Genomic DNA, 21,995 nt, shown 5'->3' with positions numbered 1-21,995 from the left:
TCCTATAATTATGTTACAGCAAGCACTTTCATGAGGTCACTTATTGCACCATTTTATGTGTTTTATTAGCAAACTCATTGTCCATCATTTCCACAACGCAAAACCAAAGTCTTTGTCTGCATATTAGCATTGTATTCAAATGTCTAGCTCACAGTCATGAGGGTTCAGAATAATGTCTGCTGAATGAATAAAGGAAATAGCTAGAAAACATAGATTTTTTTCAGACTCTAAATAGTGTTGCTCATTCTAAGTTCTGACCACAGAACTGTCTTAAATGAATAATCATTTGTAAAGTACTTTAAAGCTTTTAAGATTCTTTCAAATCCATTATTTCATTGCAAAAAAAAATCTTGACTCAAGGTTTTCGCGAAAGGAACACATGGCAGAAGTGGAATAGGGAGCAAGCTTAGCTGTTCAGAGCCACGTCTCAGCAAGCCAGTCCTTTAAAAAATCATGTCACACTGGCTGCTTCCTGATGCACAAAGGCCTTGCCTGGCTCATATCAGACTTGGGCATTAGCTACAGCAGTCACTCAGCAAATAGTGACCACCATGTCTCCCTGCTGACATGCTTTCAGTAGCCAAAGGTTTGTTTTCTTGGGTCTTCAGGTCCTGGCTGACCTGACCATAAGGATCCAGAATCCTGCAGAAGGTATCCAGGAACCTTATGCATGCATTCCAGAGCAGCTAACAGAAGAATTTGCACCAGAGGCTACAGGTTGCAGTGTGAAAAAGAGTGAAGGAGTGGCCCTGTTTGTTACCCAGGCACCATCTCTGCTAAAGTCAGGAGACCTTTCTCAGTTGCACAAGATGAATCTGTCTGATGTAAAGCCTCTGCTCTTCCCAGGTCATCTGGTGATCACAAAGGCTGTTATCTGGTGATCAAAAAGGATGAATGACTGGGGCCTTCAGCCTCTATGTGACCACAGAGGACTTTTTGCAGGGGTGAGGGGGTCAGCTTCTATGGGTTATTAGAGAGAACTAAAAGCAAAGGAACAAGAACAAGGACTACAGAAGTTAATAAAAACCTAAAACAAATGCATGTAAGATGTCTGGTGCTGTGCTAGATACTATTTGTTTATTTATTGCAGTGCTGAGATCAAACCTGGGACCTCACAAATGTTCATCAAGCTTTCTATCACCAAGCATCCCCAGCAAAGTAGGTAATTCTAACAATGGATTTCAGAGGCAGGTATTTTAATCCTCATTTTCCAAATGAAGAAAAATTAAAGCATATGTAATTTACCTAGAAGGGTCATGGCAGATGCCCTAATGACAAACAACTATCAACCAAGAATACTGTACCCAGCTAAACTCTCCTTCATACCTGAAGGCCAAATAAAAACCTTCCATACCAAGGAAAAGCTGAAACAATATATCTCCACCAAACCAGCCCTAAAAAAAGATACTTAAAGATGTCCTACACATACAAAGCCAACAAGACCACAATAAAGGCCAAGAAACCACACCCAAACTGAGAATTCAAGAACCACAGGAAGAACCCCGTTGCCACAGCCCCCAAGAAGGTGAATAAAATGGCAGGAACTCCCAAAAACTGCTCAGTCCTATCTCTCAACATCAATGGACTTAATTCTCCAATTAAGCAACATAGACTGTCTAGTTGGATTAAAAAGGAAGATCCTTCTATCTTCAGGAGTCACACCTTGCCCATAAAAACAAACACATTTTGAAAGTGAAAGGCTGGAACAAAATCTACCAAGCAAATGGCCCCCATAAACAGGCAGGAGTTGCAATCTTAATATCAGATAAAATAGACTTCAAATTAAATTAGTGAGAAGAGATAAAGAAAGTCGCTACATACTAATTAAGGGATCTCTTCTTCAGGAGGATATTACAATTCTAAATATCTATTCACCAAACAATGGAGCACCCAAATTTATCCAATAAACACTACTTTTCCTCAAATCTCACATAGATCCAAAGACATTAATTGTTGGGGACTTTAACATACCACTATCCCCACTAGATAGATCAACTTGGCAAAAACTCAACAGAGAAACTGCAGATCTAAACATCTGCATAGATCAACTAGATTTAACAGACATCTACCGAATATTTCACCCAGCAACATCAGAATACACGTTTTCCTCAGCATCACATGGAACATTCTCCAAAACAGACCACATTTTAGGTCACAAAGCAAACTTGTCCAAATTCAGGAACATTGAAGTTATGCCTTGCATTCTCTCAGACCACAAGGGAATAAAATTAGAACTCAACACCAAAAGCCACCAAAGAAAGTCCTGTAACACATGGAGGCTGAACAACATACTGTTGAATCACCAGTGGGTCATGGAAGAGATTAGAAATGAAGTTCAAATGCTCATGATATTCAACAAAAATGAACACACAAATTACCAGCTCCTCTGGGACACAGCAAAGGCAGTACTCAGTGGCAAGTTTATAGCTCTGAGTTCCTACATCAACAAATTGGAGAAATCTGAAACCAACAATTTAATGAGACATCTGAGCCTCCTTGAAAAGAGCAGCAAGATAAACCCCAATCCAGTTGACGGAAAGAAATAATTAAAATTAAATCAGAATTAAATGAATTAGAATCCAAAAAACCATAGAAAGAATCAACAAAACAAAGAGTTGGTTCTTTGAAAAAATTAACAAAATTGACAGACTCTTAGCAAATCTTATCAGAAAAAGAATAGAACACACCCAAATAAATAAACTCAGAGATGAGAATAGAAACATCACCACAGAAACAACCAAGATTCAGAACATTATAAGGAAATACTTCTCAAACCTTTATGCTACTAAGTTTGAGAACTTGGCAGAAATGGACCTTTTCCTAGCAAATATCAACCTGCTGAAACTAAATCAAGATGAGTTAAACCATCTTAACAGGCCCATATCAAGTATTGAAATAGAAACAGCAATAAGAGACCTCTCATCCAAGAAAAGCCCAGGACCAGATGGATTTACAGTGGAATTCTACAAGGCCTTCAAAGCAGAGCTCACACCAATACTCCTCCCACTCTTCAATGAAATTGAAAGAGAAAGTTCACTACTGAACGCATTCTATGAAGTCATCACAACCCTCAGCCCAAAAGCAGGCAGGGACTCATCAAAGAAAGAGAACTATGGACCCATTTCTTTGATGAACATTAATGCTAAACTTCCCAACAAAATTTTGGCCAATCGACTTCAACAATTCATCCAGAAAATCATACCCCATGATCAAAACAGGATTCATTTCAGGGATGCAAAGCTGGTTCAATGTATGCAAATCAATTAATATAATTCATCACATCAACAAGAGCAAGGATAAGAACCACATGGTTATCTCAATAGATGCAGAAAAAGCATTTGACAAGATCCAACACCCCTTTATGATGAAGGTTCTGGAAAAATTAGGAATCCATGGAACATTCCTCAATACAATAAAAGTTGTATATGACAAATCTACAGCCAGCATTATATTTAATGGTGAAAAACTAAAGCCATTTCCTCTTAACTCAGGAATGAGACAAGGATGTCCACTTTCTCCACTTCTCTTCAATTTAATATTAGAATGCCTAGCTACAGCGATAAGACAAGATGCAAACATAAAAGGGATAGAAATAGGGAAAGATGAAGTAAAACTCTCCCTCTTTGCAGATGACATGACTTTAAAGAATCCCACAGACTCTACTCCCAAATTATTCAAGTTGGTTCAAAACTTTGGCAAAGTAGCAGTGTATAAAATTAACCCTCAAAAACCAATGGCTTTTCTGTATGCCAACAATGAGAAAAGTGTGGCTGAAATCACAAAAGCAACTCCATTCGTAACAGCCCCACAAAAAATGAAATACCTAGGAATTAGCTTAATCAAAGAAGTAAAGGACCTCTATGATGAAAACTTTAAAAACCTGAAAAAGGAAATCAAAACAGAACTTAGAAAGTGAAAAAACCTCCCATGCTCCTGGATTGGAAGGATCAACATCGTGAAAATGGCAATACTTCCCAAAGCTATCTACAAATTCAGAGCAATACCTATCAATATTCCAACCTCATTTTTCAAGGAAATAGAATAGGCAATCCAAAAATTCATAAGGCACAATAAAAGACCCTGAATAGCAAAAACGATCCTTAACAGAAAGAACAGTGCTGGAGGAATATCAATACCTAATTTCAAACTCTACTACAAAGTCATAGTGATCAAAACAGCTTGGTACTGGCACAAGAACATACCTCAGGACCAATGTAATAGAACTGAAAACCCAGAAATGAACGCACAAATCTATAGCCATCTAATCTTCGATAAGGGAGCTAAAAATATTGAATAAAAGAAAGACAGCCTCTTCAGTAAATAGTGCTGGCAAAATTGGTTAATCACTTGTAGTAAACTAAACCTAGATCCTTATGTATCACCCTGTACCAGAATCAACTCCAAATGGATCAAAGACCTCAGAGTCAAAGCAGACACTCTGAAAACATTACAGGATGGAATAGGAGAAACCCTATAGTCTCCTTGGCACAGGTCGAAATTTTCCTAAGAAAGACCCAGAAACACAACAAATCAAAGAAAGGTTGGACAAATGGGATTGCATGAAATTGCAGAGCTTCTGCATGGCAAAGGACATAGCTAGCAAGATCAATAGAAAGCCCACGGATTGGGAGAAGATCTTCACTAGCCATACAATAGACAAGGGTCTCATATCTAAAATATACTTGGAACTCAAAAAATTAAATTCCCCAACAACAAATCCTCAAAGAAACAAATGCCCAATAAATAAGTGGGCTAAAGACTTAAAGAGAAACTTCTCTAAAGAGGAAAGAAGGATAGCCAATTGACACATGAAGAAATGCTCAACATCCCTAGCCATAAAAGAAATGCAAATCAAAACAGCATTGAGATACCACCTCACTCCAGTTAGAATGGCTATAGTCAAGAACTGTAATAACAACAGATGCTGGAGGGGATGTGGACAGAAGGGAACCTTACTGCATTGTTGGTGGGAGTATAAACTGTTCAACCACTTTGGAAAGCAGTATGGAAGTTCCTCAAAAGACTCCACATAGAGCTCCCCTATGACCCAGCAAGCCCACTTTGGGGCATTTACCCAAATGATCACAAACAAGACCATACTAAAGCTAGCAGCACAACTATGTTTATTGCAGCATTATTTACCATAGCTAAGATATGGAACCAACCCAGATGCCCCTCAGTAGATGAATGGATCAAGAAAATGTGGTATATATACACAATGGAATTCTATGCCTCCATCAGAAAGAATGACATTGCCCTATTTGTTTGGAAATGGAAAGACTTGGAAAAAATTACATTAAGTGAAGTAAGCCAGGCCCAAAGAAACATAGGTCCCATGGTTTCCCTTATTTGTAATATCTAATATATGTCTGAGTCAATCAGAAAAGGTCAGATAAGTTGATGTTAGGGAAATGAACCCTAAGATATGTATTCAATTTTTTTTCTTTCATGCGATTGTTTCTAACATATTTATAAGATGATTTCTTTTTTGCTTTGTCTGTCCCTCCCCCACAGTATGACCCCAGTTTTCACTGTATTTGATGTTGGTATAATTTGTGGAGGGGACGGAAAAAACAAAGTGTTTAAATAGGGATACAGGTGGACCCATTGCAACAATGAGACAGACAAGATGTTATGTCGAAAAATGAATTTTACAACTTTAGCCAGAGGTGGGGAGGTGGGGAAGGGAGGGGCGGGGAGAAGGGAAGAGATGGGAAGAGGAAACAAAGGAGGAGGCTACAATTCTTGATACGAAATGTACTTATGCTGGGTGCGCCCGTGGCTCACACCTCTAATCCTAGCTACTCAGGAGTTTGAGATCTGAGGATCACGGTTCAAAGCCAGCCTGGGCAGGAAAATCCATGAAACTTTTATTTCCAATTAACCACCAGAAAACTGGAAGTGGCGCTGTGGCTCAAGTGGTAGAGTGCTCTCCTTGAGCTGAAGAGCTGAGGGACAGCGCCCAGGCCCAGAGTTCAAGCCCCATAACCAAGTGGAAAGTGGGCTCCCAAGGGTGGCCAGGTGCTTTCCTTAGGCCCTTCTGGTCCTGGATGGCCCGGCCATAGGGACCTAGAACCTTTGAGTAGATAACCTCCAGCCTCCCAGCCCTTCTGCCAGGGAACAAGACCAGCATGCATGCAGTCCAGCTTTGTAGGGATGTGCTTAAGAACAAGGCACAGAATTGTCTCATCTATAAGAAAACATTGATTAAAAATGCAGAGAAATATTCTTCCTTTTCCTTATATGCCTCCTCTCTAATGCAGAGTCCTTGGAGAAATAACAAGAATGTTGGTATGTGGTTCTGATCAGGAAAAAGAGCTCAGGGGATAAAAGAAACATTTTTCTCCATGTTCTTTCTCTGCTTTTCCCATTCATTTCTTTATAAGTGCAAGTCAAGGACCACAGTGCTATGATCTCTTATGTTTTCAGTCCTGTTAAGAGTCCCATTGTCAGCTGGGAAGATATCTGTAATCCTAGCTACTCAGGAGTTGAAATCTGGAGGATGGAGGAGTCCTCAAGCATCAGTAGGTACTCCATCTCTAATTAACTAGCAAAATGGCAAACTGGAGGCATGGCTTAAATGGTATTGTACCAGCCATGAACAAAAAAGCTGAGTAAGAGAAAGAAGACATAAATACACAAACACACACACACACACACACACACACACACACACACACACACACACACACACACACACACACACACACACACACACACACACACACACACACACGGAATCCAACCACAAAACAAGGGGATGTTTGTTATACTTTCTTTGGGGATGATCATCTATAATCTTTTTAAAATCTCTCCTTTGGAATCCAGTGAAAATATATTTGCAGGGTACCTGCTAAGCTAAAACTCCCTGCTAGGCTTCTCTTGAAGAGAGATAATTAGGAGGAGGAAAAGGTTGAAGAAGAACTGGAAATAATACATTTCAAATCTTTTGAGTACAGGCAAGATGCAAATTATTTCACAGAGACAATGGTGTGGAAGGGTCTACTTGCAAACCAGAGCATGAAAATCTGTAGTTTTTCCCCTCAGGCAAAACTGCAAACAAGCAATTAGGGTAGAATTTAGCCCAAGGCCTCACAGTGAACTAACTCATACACAAATATCATTTATTTGAATATTTAAAAAATACTTTCCCCTGGCTGGGAAGTTGGCTCAGTGGTTGAGTGCTTGCCTCGCATGCATGAGGCCCTGGGTTGGATTCCTCAGCAGAATAAAGCCTGATGTGGCACTGTGGCTCAAGTGGTAGAGCGCTAGCCTTGAGCTGAGGGACAGCACCCAGGCCCAGAGCTCAGCCCCCAAAACCGACAAAAAAATACTTTCCCCCTTATTTAATAACCACAATCTCATCTTGTGAGACTAGGCCCTCTCTAGGGGAGTGACTGATCCCAAAATTAGAAATATTTGTTCAGTTGGTAGAGAATGAGGGGTGTACACAGGAGAAAGAAGCGATGAGTTTGTAAGTGCAGTCTCCATATGAGATATCCAAATAGTGGTGGGTATGGCAAGAGCTTGGGTAAAACAAATAATCAGAAAAAGAGAGGTCACATCTTAGATAACTGGTTAGAGTAAGGGAACCAAGTGAAAAGCTACATTCCAGGTTGGGGTGTTCAGGGAGCTAGAGATACCAACAAAAAAGGAAAGGCAGGTTCAAAGCTTGGGTGAGAGGGATAAATTCATTAAAAAGAATAGAATTCCACTAAGACCATCCACATTTGGGGCTGCAATTTTTGAAATTCTATTACTAAACTAGACTTTCTCAACCACCTCATTCTTATTCACCTTAGTACACATTTCTCAGGACCTGGTAAGTGATTAGGCACTAGGTTGTCAAAAATGATGGCTCTCAGACTAGTAATTATAAATTTTCATCTTGGGACAGTGAAATGATCAATGTGGACGTAATTATTCTAGAAATTTAGGCCATTTGTGGGTTTTTTTCACCTAGATAATAAGTTTCAGAACTCCCAGCCTAGCATACAAGGACCTCAATCTATTTTCCTCTCTTATTTCCCCACCATGATGCATAAGTCACCAATCGTCAAACTTCCACAAGTTTTAAACTATGCTCATACTTCACCTTGGCTCACCCTTGCAAATTTGGGGCACATTTTCTCCTTCAAAACAAAAGTCTCTGACTTTTGCAGAGCAGATAGTGGCTTCTTTTTAAGTGTCCAAAACATTCTGGGAAGCTCTCTGGACAGCTGAGTTAGAGTTGCTTATTCAGTTTACTTCTTTATAAGTATCTAGATCAAGTCTGTACCTGCTTCCTTTTTGTTTATTTGTTCATTTTGGTCTCTCTATATATCTCCCTGACTTCAGACGCTTACTGCTTTATCTCCAAACTCATCTGATTAAATTCAAGTAATACAAAATTTGTCAGGGTCCAAATTTACAATCTCCATCCATAATATGTAAGGTAGAAATCAAGTAAATTAGTGAGAGCTATTTTGCTGCCTGGAGGCAGCAGTGGATATTCACAGGAAAACAGGATGGTTGTCTGAAATTTTCTTCAGTGAACCATAGTATGATTTGGCATTTCTGCAGAGCTGTGAATCCAAGACTTGAACAGGGCCTGGCATACCATATACTCTGTATATGTTAGTTTGGGTGACTCACACAGAACTCTTCAATAAATTCATACCAGGTTTTTCTAGATTCCTAACTTTTCCAGGTTAGTAAATTCAGAATATTCCAAGGCATCCATTATCATTTATCATTTATCACTTGAAAGCTCTTTTGGTGATTAGCAGTGGATTATAAGAAAGTAAACAGATGTGACCCCTGGCTCTTTACTTGTATGACTGTATGCTATCCAACAGAATCATGCAAACCAGCAGGGAGGTTCTGAGAATTAGAACTGGGGAAGATGTGTGGGCGCTGGGCATGAGTCTGGCCTGCTTCTACCATCAGGTCACTCACTATAACTGGTACCCAACATACAGCATTTTCTTCCAATGCCTTCCCTTGGAAGAAGCCAGCTCTCTGTAGCCTTCTTATCTCAATTCATTTTTCTCCATAGTGGTTGTCATGTTCTCCTGATACAAATGTATCTGTTAACATATTTATTGCTTGACTCCCCTCAATACAACTTAAGCTCCAGGAGAATGGGGTTTTGTCTTACCTATTTTATTCACTTCCACATGACGTTCTGTCTTGGGAATGGCATCTGGCACATGGTATGATTTCTCTGTTTTAATTATAAAAGTGGCAAATATCAATGCATCTAACTGCAACCAAGCCTCCATGGAGCCCTTGCGTGACTGTTAAGATTGCAAGGGGGATGACTGGTAAGACTGAAAGTTTAAAAAATGCTGCCCATGGTCAATACATGTGAAGCAAAGCCTGGAAAGGAGCAGTCCTCTGCAGAATTTCTCGGATCAAACAGTCTCTACTTTGCATTGATGATCTGACTGTTGCAACAGCTCAAGCCTTCCAAGGTTATGCATATGAGCTGCTTGTGTTTATTCATTTCTTACTTAAAGACTGAGCTGATTTTTTTCCTTTTGCACTTTTCTTTTCATAATTAAAAAACAATTATCTAACCAAACTTAAAAAGGATGCAAATGTTCTCAGTTTCCTGCTGTGGCACTGCCCTTCTGTCTTCCTGGTTAGAAAGCAGAGTTGTTTTTGCTGTTTCCCAGTGGATTCTTCCTAGGAAAGAAATTCTGCATCTTTCTCACAGTGTGCTGGTCTATGACCTGCTTACCTCAACTTTGCAGTAGTAGAATTCTCACCATTTCTTCTATTTTACCACTTTAGGGACCACTGCCTGGTTCACTATTTCATAGAAGTATTTGCCTTCTTAAAAACTCACCTTGACTGTTAGCTGTTTCCATGAGCATCCACAGTCTAACATAAATGCAATTAGAGGTCATAAAGGATGGATGAGTCCTAGAGCCAGAGTTGGATTTTTCTCTAGCCCAAAGAATGTGATAAACATGACCAGGCTAAGTCCCTAGGGGCCTTGGATGCTTCTGTCCTTTCTCTCAGATAAGTGCTTCTATCATGAGCACAAGCCCTTGTCAGCCTCCTGGAGAATTAGAGGCTACATATCCCAAATGAGGCCTTCCTCAAGCAGCCATCTTTCCTTAGGCTATGGAGTGGAGATGGACAGATGCACCCACATTGACAGAACTATCCAGCAGCCCTATACAGTCCCAAGAAACAATATGGTATTTGTTTTAACCCACTACGTTTTGGAATGGGTTAGTTACGTGACATTGTGGTAACAGACAGCCATCGCAGGGTGGGAGGGTGGAGTGGTGAGTAGACATGGAGACAGAGGTGGAACCTTCATGTCTAGGAGTAGATGAACTGGATGTAGCATGAATGGGGGATGGGATAGGGGGGAGAGGGAATGAGGCTGTGGGAATATGCCTGAGCCACAGTTCCTTCACCTGAAAGGAAATTGTAATAGTATCTACCCCTGCTAGGTAGATACACCCCTAGCAGGGGTGGCATGGGTACTGGACAAGATAACATGTAAAAGAGCCTAGTACAATCTCAAACAAATAGGAGTTTCTTTTTTCCTTCCTTCCTTCCTTCCTTCCTTCCTTCCTTCCTTCCTTCCTTCCTTCCTTCCTTCCTTCCTTCTTTCCTGCTTGCCTGCCTGCCTGCCTTCCTTCTTTCCTCCCTCACTCCCTTCCTCCCTTCCTTTTTAAATTTAATTTTATTTTATTTGGTGCTACTGGGGTATCTCTGCCTCCTGAGTAGCTAGTATTATAGGCATAAGCCACTGCACCTGGCCCTAGTTGCCTCCACTTTCTAGTAGACTACTTCAAAGTCAGAACATACTGATCTCCTACTTAGATCCAGCACTCTGATAATATACAACATAAATAACTTAGGCATGCATAATATATATCTTATGTCTTCAGAATAGCAGAGTGTGCAGCACAGAGTATGAGGGACAGGCATGAGCCACACAAGACATAGATGAGAAATACCAGAAGTTGTGTTTGTTTGTTGGCTTCTTACCTACTTTCACAAAGGAAATGTAAGAAAATATGGTGCTTTCATAGTTTTTATCTAGTCAGCAAACATTCCTTGCCTAAAGAAAATTAAGGCGGAAGGGATGTGGACAGAAGGGAACCTTACTGCATTGTTGGTGGGAGTGTAAACTTGTTCAACCACTTTGGAAAGTAGTATGGAGGTTCCTCAAAAGATTCCACATAGAGCTCCCCTATGACCCAGCAATCCCACTTTTGGGCATTTACCCAAATGTTTACAAACAAGACCACACTAAAGCTACCAGCACAACTATGTTTATTGCAGCATTATTTACCATAGCTAAGATCTGGAACCAACCCAGATGCCCCTTAGTAGATGAATGGATCAAGAAAATGTGGTATATATACACAATGGAATTCTATGCCTCCATCAGAAAGAATGACATTGCCCCATTTGTTAGGAAATGGAAAGACTTGGAAAAAATTATATTAAGTGAAGTAAGCCAAGCCCAAAGAAACATAGGTCCCATGGTTTCCCTTATTGCAATATCTAGTATATGTATGAGTCAAGCAGAAAAGGTCAGATAATGTGATGTTAGGGAAATGAACCCTAAGATATGTATTTTAAATGTTTTTTTCTTTCATGCATTTGTTTCTAACGCAATTATAAGATTATTTCTTTGTTGCTTTGTATGTCCCTCCCCCACAGTATAACCCCTGCTCTCACTGTATTTGATGTTGGTATAATTTGTGGAGGGGAAGGGGAAAAACAAGTCGTTTAAATAAGGATACAGGTGGACCTGTTGCTTGGCTGGCTTCAGTCTCTTAAACCCCCTTCTGAACCCTGACACTCCCATGAACTCTGGGAGAGATTGATATGTACAGGAGCCAGCTTGCCTTGGTTGGAATCTGAGCTCTGCCATTCATTAGCTGTGTGTCCTTGGATAAAGTGCTTACCTTCTCCTAGTCTTGGTTTCCTCATCTGTAAAATGGGGACTATGTAAGAAGCCTGTCTCATAAGTTAGTGAGTTACCAAAACTGATCATTGTCAATAAGACAGATAAAACATTTAGATTCCCTAGTGCAATCAGTAAATCATACCTGCTATTGTTCACATAATTTTTGCCCCCACCCCCACAGCTGAGAAATGTGAACCAATTTCACAGCTCTTCTTTAGTCCTTTTTGTATCTGCATAATTTCCTCCTCCTCTTCCTTTGCTCTACTGAACAACTTGTGCCACAAATACTCTGAGCCCTATTATACTTTTGTGCTGCCACAAGTTTGAATTGTCCTTAACTGTGTTCTCCACTTAATTAGTTCTTTTCTATAGCTAGAACTCAACTTGATGATTCTTTTCCAAATTCCACAGTCCTCTCATCTCCATGGCAACCCTGACCCTATCTACTTAACTAAGGCCCCTTGTAATTCTGTGATACCCCATACATCCTCATGTCAGAGCAGTCGTTCCTCTGGGCTGTTATCCTAGCTTGTTTCCATGGCTTCTCTATTTGGTTGTAAGGGTTTGTTTGCTTGTTTGTCTGTTTATTCGTTTGTGAGAGACAGGATATCACTATGCATATTAGGGTATCCTCTAACTGTTTTTGTTTGTTTGTTTTGTCGTGGGGCTTGAACGCAGCCTGGGCACTGTCCCTCAGCTCTTCAGCTCAAGGCTAGCACTCTACCACTTGAGCACTCTACCACTTGAGCCACAGGGCCACTTCCAGTTTTCTAGTAGTTTATTGGAGATGAGAGTCTCATGGTCCTTTCTGCCTGGGCTGGCTCTGAACTGCTATCCTCAGATCTCAGCCTCCTGAGTAGCTATGATTAAGGCGTGAGACACTGGTATCTGGCTATCCTCTAACTATTAATCCTCCTTCCCACAGCCTCCTGAGTTCTGGGATTACAAGCACTAACCACCATGCCCAGAATTGACTGAACTTTCTGAAGACAAGGATATTATCTTATCCATCGTTTGATCTCTAATGTGTGGCTCAAAACCAATATATATCAGGTAGAATTTGTTGTATCTATAAACAGATGAGTGAGAGAATGAATAGATCATTGTATTCCCTAAAGCTAAGTTACCAGTTGACATGATTTGGCGTGGATATCAGTAGTAATAGGACTAGAGTTGTCTTTATTAACAACAGTAAGGGATAAACCAAAGAAATGTATGGGATATAGCTCTTTCTAGACCTATGGGAAAAAAACTCTAGAGGAATGCACAGGAGAAATTGAACTGTACATATACCTCTCTGGGGTCTAGAGTTACTGGCTTTGTAAATCACACACACACACACACACACACACACACACACACACACACACACACACACTTACCTATCACTAATCCTCTACTTTTTGGTAAATACATCTGTTATAATTTATAGTTGCAAATCTCTTCATGTTTTGTTCCCTAAAACAAACTAATATGCCTTGAGAGTTGGTTCATGGCTTTATTACACTTGGCTTCCAATAGGTTGTTTGTTGAGTTGCTTTGCTTCTTTTGTTTTGTGTTTAGTGGATATGAATATGGGGCATGTACATTTATCTACCTGAATGGATTCTAGAGAGATTCATATATGCAGCAACAGACTTTCTTCTTTTGAAACACAGTCTAGGGCTGGGAAGTTGGCTCAGTGGTAGAGCGCTTGCCTTGCATGCCTGAGGCCCTGGGTTCGATTCCTCAGCACCACATAAGCAAAAAGAAAAAAGCCGGAAGTGGCGCTGTGGCTCAAGTGGTAGAGCGCTAGCCTTGAGCTGAAGAGCTGAGGGACAGCACCCAGGCCCAGAGTTCAGGCCCCACAACCCGGACCCCCCCCAAAAAAAGAAACACAGTCTAACAAAAGGTAAGAGTTGTTTAATTCAACTGGGTGAGGGTGACTTCTAGTAATTTGTATGCGCCCTTGCAATAAAAGAGCTAGACTTAAACAGGAAAGGAAATAAAATCGCTATAATAATGGCTTGTTTTGATTGCCTTGAGTATTTTTCTACAAACTCGATTTGCAAGTTTAAAAGAGGTTAATACTTTTTATCCACACAAGAATGTGGCCCTTGGAATCTTCCACAGACTTCCGTAGGATAAATTCTCCATCTAGATTCCTGAGTCCATGGTGCCTTGTGAGAAATTGGCAAGTACAGTGCAAAATTTATTTCAGTACCAACGACTTGGAATTATTTTCTAAATGTAAGGTAGATTGTACTTAAATAACTTTCCCTTACTTGCATTCTAAATTGTATATTTCACTTACTTGTGTTCTAAGTTCTGTAATTGGAATAATTTTGGTAAGCCAAAGATGGAAGCTGGGAAGACTAGACTCTTCTAGAAAGAAGGCAGATTCTGATGATTACTACCAGACAGAAGCACTGTGGCAGGCAAAGGCCAAAACTGGACCCCAAGATTTCCCTCTCCTCCCATATACATATACATAACATATACCATATCCCATATACATAGCAACATACTTATTTCCCCACTTCCTGGAGTGGGGGCAGGACCTGGGCATGTGGGAGAACAATAATACTTAGTCATTGCAAGAGAAAGTTGCAGTTCATATGTTATATTACAAAGGTGCACGGGTTTTACATATATGGAAAAGGTTCTAAATCAGTTCATTTTAAGTTAATCAAAAATAAGATTATGATTAGTAGGCCTTACATATTAATAACTCTTAAAAGAGTTACAAGCAGGGTGCTGGTAGCCTTTAATCCTAGCTACTCAAAGAGGCTGAGATCTAAGGATTATAGTTCAAAGCCAGCCTGGGCAGGAAAATATAGGAGGTTCTTATCTCCTATTAGCCACACACACACACACACACACACACACACAAAGGCCAGAAGCAGAGCTGTGGCTCAAGCTGTAGAGCACAATCCTTGCGTGAAAAAGCTCAGAGCCAGAGCCATGCCCTGAGTTCAAGCCCCAGAACTAACACACACACACACACACACACACACACACACACACACACACACACACACACACACACACACACACACACACGAGTAGCTGTCCTCTCAGCCTTGAAGGAGCAACAGAAGTACTGTGATCTATTTATGGAGAAGAGAGGCAGGGACCTCAGTCCATATCTACAACCCAGGTATTGATTCCTGAAACACTGGGTTTATAAACCTGTATAGAATTAATAAACCTGTGTAGAATTATAGCTATAAAATCTGTGGTAGATTGTTATGTAGCATTAGAAAACTGACATCACGAATCATAAAAATGGTCAAAAGATAGCAAAACAACACTAAGAAAGCAGAAAACCATGCAAGAAGGGAAATAGGAAGCAATGCAGAACAATGGAGTTGAATTGGTGTTCTAAAACCTGGTCTCCACAGAGAGCTTCTGAGAACAATAGGTCAGGAGGAGGAGCAATCATAGCACTGTGATTGTTTATGTGTTTCACTTTCTTTAAACCCAGCCCTACCCGGCTTCTGTTCCCAGTGGTTCTTCTATAAAAGAATTCTTCTGAAAGAATTTCTGCAGCTTTTTCATTCAAGGCCCTTGTTCTAGACTCCATGAATTTAGAAAGAAAGAGACCTGTATGTTTGTGGTATGGTTGAAGAAATCAAACACACACACACACACACGCACACACACACACACACACACACACACACAAATATGTGTGGTTCACTGTGTTAAACATTTATATGTATGTACATATATATCATATATCATTGTATATGTGTGAATATAAATTCTAAGTACCTGTGAAGAACTTGGGATAAGCAGCAGCAGAGATTAGCAGGACCACTTTGTGAAGGACTCATCTCAATAGAAAAAGCTCAGGGGGATAGAATGAATAGTTTTGCTGTTGATAACAACATAAACTTTCCCCACAGAATAATAGGATCCATGTTATGTGGTACAAGCTCTACCTGGCAGCTGTGGATTATAGGAGCAAAAGCAGCAGTAAGGAAACCTGTCCAGGAGGCAGACATGCCCTGGACACTCCTCTGTCCCCATTGGACAGCATAGCCCATCCATTAGTGGACCATACTGTGGGTTAGCTGAATCACAAAGGCACCCCATCAAAGGACAGCTCCACAGCCGACAAGTATGGGATCAGCAGCTTCTGACCTAAGCCAAAACCAGGAAAATACTCTATACTCATCTCTCTCAGCTATACTTCAGTATTTTTTAAAATTAACTTTATTTCTTTAACTCAAGTCCTCACCATGGCTAGGTAAGTGCTCTACCACTTGAGCCACATGCCAAGCCCTATTCTTTAGTTTTAATGATTAGTTGGATCCCAAATCTCAATGGCTCTCAGATGTACCTGCCCTTTTCTGTCCTGTGACACTTCATGCTCACATCATCACTTGCCCAAATTACTGCAGGAAAAACCTCTTTTTGGTCTTGTCCTCTTCCTTCATATCACCACCTTGTTTAGCATAACTCGGTGGTTCACTGCAGTTTCTCCATAGTCAAGGTCAATCTCCTTAGCACAGCAAGCTAGTCTTTCATTATCTGGGTCCTTTTGAAATATCCAGCTTAGTGTTCCTACAACATTTGCCCTAGACGACTTTCACTCAGCAGTATCTACAGCTCTGAAGACCCTCAGACCCTTCTTCTTATAATAACCTGTGAAGTTCTTAAAAGGATAACATTGAGAAGATGTATGAAAGCCTTGAAGCAATGATGGCTCTCAGCTTGTGTCTTATTTCCCTGATGATGGAGTTTCATGAATATGGGGTAGGCATCATTAGCATAGGAATAGAGTCTCCCTTTTTGCCCTGAAGCCATTTCAGAATTTAGTCTGAGATGGGAACCTTGCCTCCCTCTTTGTTTTCATGAAATGGACTCACAAAGAAAATTGTTCTTTTCATTTTTTGTTTACCGCTTTATACACTTTATTATGATTCAAGCTACTAGACATTCTTAATGGCTTCAAAGTGATTCTGATTGGCACAAGATTGGAGACAAATCCCTTGAGTCTCACCAGCCTAAACAGCACATGCATAATAACTCATACATAAGCAGTCCCCAGCCCTGAAGGGTAAGTAGCTATGGCCATGTCCAGTTTGTGACTGTTCTGTGGTACAGAAGGCCCAGGGCTTTGGATATGGAAGAATTCACCTGCCACTCTCCTTGGTAGGATCTAGGACCATATACACTCATTAAGCCAAGGCCTGTGAGAAGTGACTACTAGACTATTTCTGACACTGTAGCCCTAACCTTCTGTGGAGTCTATAGAAACACCACTCTGTGAAAGGAAAAGCTACTTCCTGAGAATGAAGTTCCCTCTGAACTTGTTCCCAGCACAATCTGATCTTCCAGTGCATATGCAGAAAAGAACACACATCCAATTCTCATTCATTCCCTCATCCTACACCCTAACTACACCTTTCTAGGTGTGGTTCTAGAAGGGGTAGAAAAAGAGGCCATTCTTACTTGCATTGAGCAGAGTTCGGACCTTTTGGTCTTCTTCAGCTTCCTGAAGGAGCTTTTCTGCCAGGATCTTTTCTTCTGACTCTATGCATATGTCAGACTCTCGAAGATATTCCAGGTAGTCAATCTCCCGTTGGGCCCGTTCCACTCTCATCGCCAGGTTATTTACTGAACTCTTATAATCACTGGTGTCCATCTGGCATCTCCCCAGCATAATCGATATGTTTTTTGAGAATTCTCGAAAGTCTTGAATGTATGCTCTTGTTGCTTGAGTACATTTTTCCAGTCCTTGCTTCAGGCAGAAAATAAATAACCAAATTATTGATAGTTATTTAAATTCCCCAAACAACAAAATAGCTATCATTCCTAGAAAAGGATTACTCAAAAAAAACCCCAAATAATCAGAAAGGTGATCTGGGTGAAGTGTCTCACACCTATAATTCCAGTTACTCAGAAAGTAGGAATCAGGAGGATCAGCTACAAGGAGTGGGGGAAGTTAGTGAAACCTTCCACCTCAATCATGAGGCATGGTGGCTCATGTCTGTGATTCTAACAACACTAGAGGTCATAGGTAGGAGGATCATGGTCTGAGGCTGGCTTGCCTGTAATAAAAATGTGAGACCTTATCAGAAATATAACCAAAGGAAAAAAAAAGAGGACTGAGGATATAGCTCAAGAGGTATAGCACCTGCTTAGCAGAAAGGAGGCATAGAATTTAGAATACTACAAGAGCTAAAAATAAATAAGAAAAATCATCCATAATCTAAAGTTATAGCTATTTTTGCTAATTTAATATAAAAATTTAAGTTTTCTCATGTTCTTAGTATAATATATTTAGTATAATATATTTAGTATAATATAATATATTTAATTTATAATATATTTAATGTACAACTTAAATATTTTGGGCATATTTTATTATTAATTGATATGTATCTTTACCATAATTTTACATTGGTCATGTCTGACAAATGAAAGATGCATATATTTATAATGCACAATATGTTGGATGGATGCATACATTATGGGCTGGCTAAGTCAAGCCAACTGAAATATATGTTACTGCCCACACACTAAATTTTTTTGTGGCAAAACATTTACAGCTTACACTCTTAATTTTCAGGTATACAGTATAAGCTTACCAACTAGTCAACCTGCTGTATAATAGATCATTTGAACTTATTCTTTATATCTAATTGAAATTTCATGTCTTTTGACCAACACTGCTCCTACTCCTCAGCCTATAATCACCATCTTTCTACTCTGTTACTGTGATTTCAACATTTTTAGACTCAACAGGTAAGTAAAATCATTCTATGTTTGTCTTCTTGTGGCTAGATTATTACACTTAACACAATGTCCTCCAAGTTTATCTATAGATTTGCATGCCCTTCATTGTAAAGGCTGAATGGTATTCCATTGTATGGTATTGTGAGAGCCCCCAAATCCAAGCTGTGAGACCCTAAAAGGATTGGGAGTTTGGAATGCCTTCTCCCAAAATGCTCTTGGAACGCTGAGAGTTTCTTGGAAAGGTCAATCAGTCCAGGAACTCAGATTCTACCCTAAACTGTGTGGGAGCCTAGGGTAGACTTAAGTTTATGCAAATTGGAGGCTGTTTACTGTTTAGCTCTCCTTCCCAGAAGAAGGTCACCTACCATTTGTATACACAGCATTGTCACGTGTTGACGTTTGTACCTTACTTCCTTGTACAAGACCAATAAAAACCTTGGTTAATGGAACCTTGGGATCTGTTACCAGCAGAAGGCTACAGGTCCCCTGGTGCCCCAAACCTCAGTTCCACCTTCCAGCCTCCATTATTATGTTGCTCCAGGTTGAGGCAGATTAAGGAGCATGTGGTTGGTTATGACACAATATTCCATTATTTTTTGTTATGCTCTTTTAGGTAGATATTTATATAGTTCTCCATTTCTTGTCACACAAACAATGCTGACAAAAAAAAAAGAAAACCCACAAAAAACAAACCAACATATTGACATTTGGAAGCACTCAATGGGTTATTTCCTTAGGATGGAGTTCAGAAGTGAGCTCTATTCTCTAGCACAAGGCTTAGCTCACAGTGGTATTCAGTAAATACTTGTTGATTGAAAGAACACATTAATGGAAATGGGATTGCTGAGTCAAAGAGCATGTATACTGAAATCCTCTCTTGGCATGGTTTACAAATGTTTTTCTGGAAAAGTTATACTCTGAACATCAGAAAGAGAGGAGAGGATGAAAGAAGAAGGAGGAGGAGGAAGAAGAGGAAGAGGAGGAGGAAAGAAAGAAGAAAGAAGAGGACGAAGAGGGAAATTGGAGGAGGAGGAGGAGGAGGAGGAGGGGAATTGGAAGATGGAGGAAAGAGGAGGGGAGAGAAGAAAAAAGAGAGGGGTAAGGGTAAGAGGACAGGGGGAGAGAGAGAAAGATTACAAACACTTCTCTAAACCTGTATCTTCTTTTTGTGCCTTCTAGCACAAAAATTGTATTGCTTAGTTGTTAACTATCTGCAGTTAACAACAGTACCAAGTGACCCAGGACTTGTCTTTACCTGCAGGTTAGGACCAGAGTGGGAAGATCTATACAAATCATAATTTTATCTTCTTCCCAGTTCCACCTGGTGCTATGAGTATTAGTCTATGATTCTCTTGCCTGTAGAAAAACTCTTTTAAGTATTGAAAGACAGAACAGAGAGGGATTTGACTGGCTGTCACCAAGAGCAAAGTTGGTAGTGAAGGCTGAACATAATCTTAGCATGTTAAGTAGGTAATATTGGGACTTTACAAGGAAGGAGCAAGTGAAGCAGACATTGGCCTGAGTGCTCTTCATCCACACCTCCAGGCCTCTTCTGTTAGATATAATTTTAGAAAATCATTTGCACTTCTCTGTTGAATTATTTAATCTTAACTATAATTAAACAACCAAGTAACTTGGGACTGGAAGATTTTATTTTCAAGAAAAATACTGAAAATTAGTGTCAATTGATAAAATAGTATATCAATTTAACTTGCACACCAGCAAAACATTAAGTAATAAAATGGTGAAATTCAACACCAGGGTGTGGCCAAAGGCCAGGACAGAGGGTTATATTTGTCCCAGTCTGCCCTAGAAAAACATTAAGTTTTGCCTATTTTAATAAAGTGGAGCCCCAAATGTTTTCTGTTTAAAATTGTTGAAATCTGCTCATTTCAATTTTTGTCCTCTTAAAGCAAAAAAAACAAGACTTAGGCTATCAAGACTTTACAATGATCTAATCAGTTGTTGTAACAAGATTAAAAAGTTAACATCTGTGACTATCTTAATATAGTACAACATGAAAAAAGTGATCAAAATATTTTCTATAAATTTTCCTTAAAAAAAATGAACTAGTGCATTTTAGAGGTCCAATGATTTGGACAGTTACTTACCATGCCAGACAATGTTCTAAGTATACATGAAATACCTCCCCCCAAATTCTCAGGGTGTGAATCTCTTTATTATCTTCAGAATAATCTTGGAAGGAAAATTCTATAAAATCTGCCAGGTCAGCAGAATTCTGAATCTGTGTGGGAGGCCTAGGACTGGAGCAGACTGGATAGTCCATGACCTAAACAGATAGACCACTGTGCACATTTGTGAGTGTGATTTCAGCTAAGGATTTAACATTTCCTACTTGGAAAACATGCATCTTCGTACTCAGGTAAGTGTGGGTAAAAATGAGACCAGTCCCAAGAAGCTTGTTCCCTGTCTAAGACTTATAGTCACCACCTACCTCCAAGACCTGAAAGCGCTGGTAGATGTAATGCACCATGGCCGGGTCCTGTGCACACTGTGGTGGAGGTAGAAATGCTGCCAGGGACAGAACCAGCACTGCAGAAGTTCCCGGAAGAGCCACCATCATGCTGCAAACTCCCCAGGAGTGGAATTTCTCAAAGAAGACTCAAGAGTCCAGGGGGTGGTCTGTTTTCTAGCCGCTGCTGAGGCAAATCCTTGAAGAACAATGTTTTGGTACAGCAGGAGAGCAATGTCTGCTTGTTATTCCACCCAATGTATGATCTCAGTGATCAAGTCCAGCTGTTAGCAAGTCTGTCCCTGGAGGCCTTACAGGCTCACTTAGTACAGAGAGCTCTCTGGGTCTGACATCTGCTGCCCTCACCTTTGACATATGCGGACCCTCCCCGACACTACTGGTTGCAGGCTGCTTCCTGGGTCCGGGGGTATGTGGATGGAGGAAGGGAGGGGGCTGTTTTTTCTCCTCCCCTCCTCCAGCTGTGTCCTTTTACTTTTGGATTCTTCCTCCCTAGTAGACTCTGCAGTCCAATCACAGGCCTGACTCAACACAACCCACCCCCAACTTCTCAGAGTTGGAATCACAGTTCAGTTTCCGGCAAATTTTCCCAGGATCCTTTTCCCAGCAGTTCAGTTGAGAGACCCCACCTCTCCTCCAGACTTCCTTTGCATTCCTGAAACTTTTAAAGGCATAGCAAGGGAAAGTGCACACAGGCCCACCCTTGTCTCTGATAAGCAAGTGCTCAGAGCTACATTGCTGTATGGACTAGAGGTATACCAGGCTACGGGCCTGGCTGCCCAGCCTAGCAGCTGAAAAACCTCCAGAATTGTCCTCCAAAGATTTTTCTGTGGAACAATAATTCTTAAT

The 21,995-nt window shown here is 40.3% G+C and overlaps 1 protein-coding gene across 1 annotated transcript in view; it reads right to left on the bottom strand.

Moving 5' to 3' along the window:
• The window catches only part of Olfml1 (olfactomedin like 1), a 28,502-nt gene extending 6,801 nt beyond the window's left edge, over positions 1 to 21,701 (bottom strand). The window contains exons 1-2 of the mRNA XM_070035223.1: positions 21,111 to 21,701; positions 17,369 to 17,657 (exon numbers count right to left, since the gene is read on the bottom strand). Of these exons, the coding sequence (XP_069891324.1) occupies positions 17,369 to 17,657; positions 21,111 to 21,239 (418 nt within the window). The 5' untranslated portion in view covers positions 21,240 to 21,701. The remainder of the gene's footprint in view (positions 1 to 17,368; positions 17,658 to 21,110) is intronic.
• Between the last annotated feature and the right edge of the window lie 294 nt (positions 21,702 to 21,995).

Source organism: Dipodomys merriami, unplaced genomic scaffold (assembly GCF_024711535.1).
Source record: "Dipodomys merriami isolate MVZ:Mamm:240054 unplaced genomic scaffold, mDipMer1.0.p SCAF_25, whole genome shotgun sequence".
Lineage (NCBI taxonomy): Eukaryota > Metazoa > Chordata > Mammalia > Rodentia > Heteromyidae > Dipodomys > Dipodomys merriami.
The sequence above is the reverse complement of the archived record's forward strand: the minus strand, read 5'-3'. Positions and strand labels throughout refer to the sequence as shown.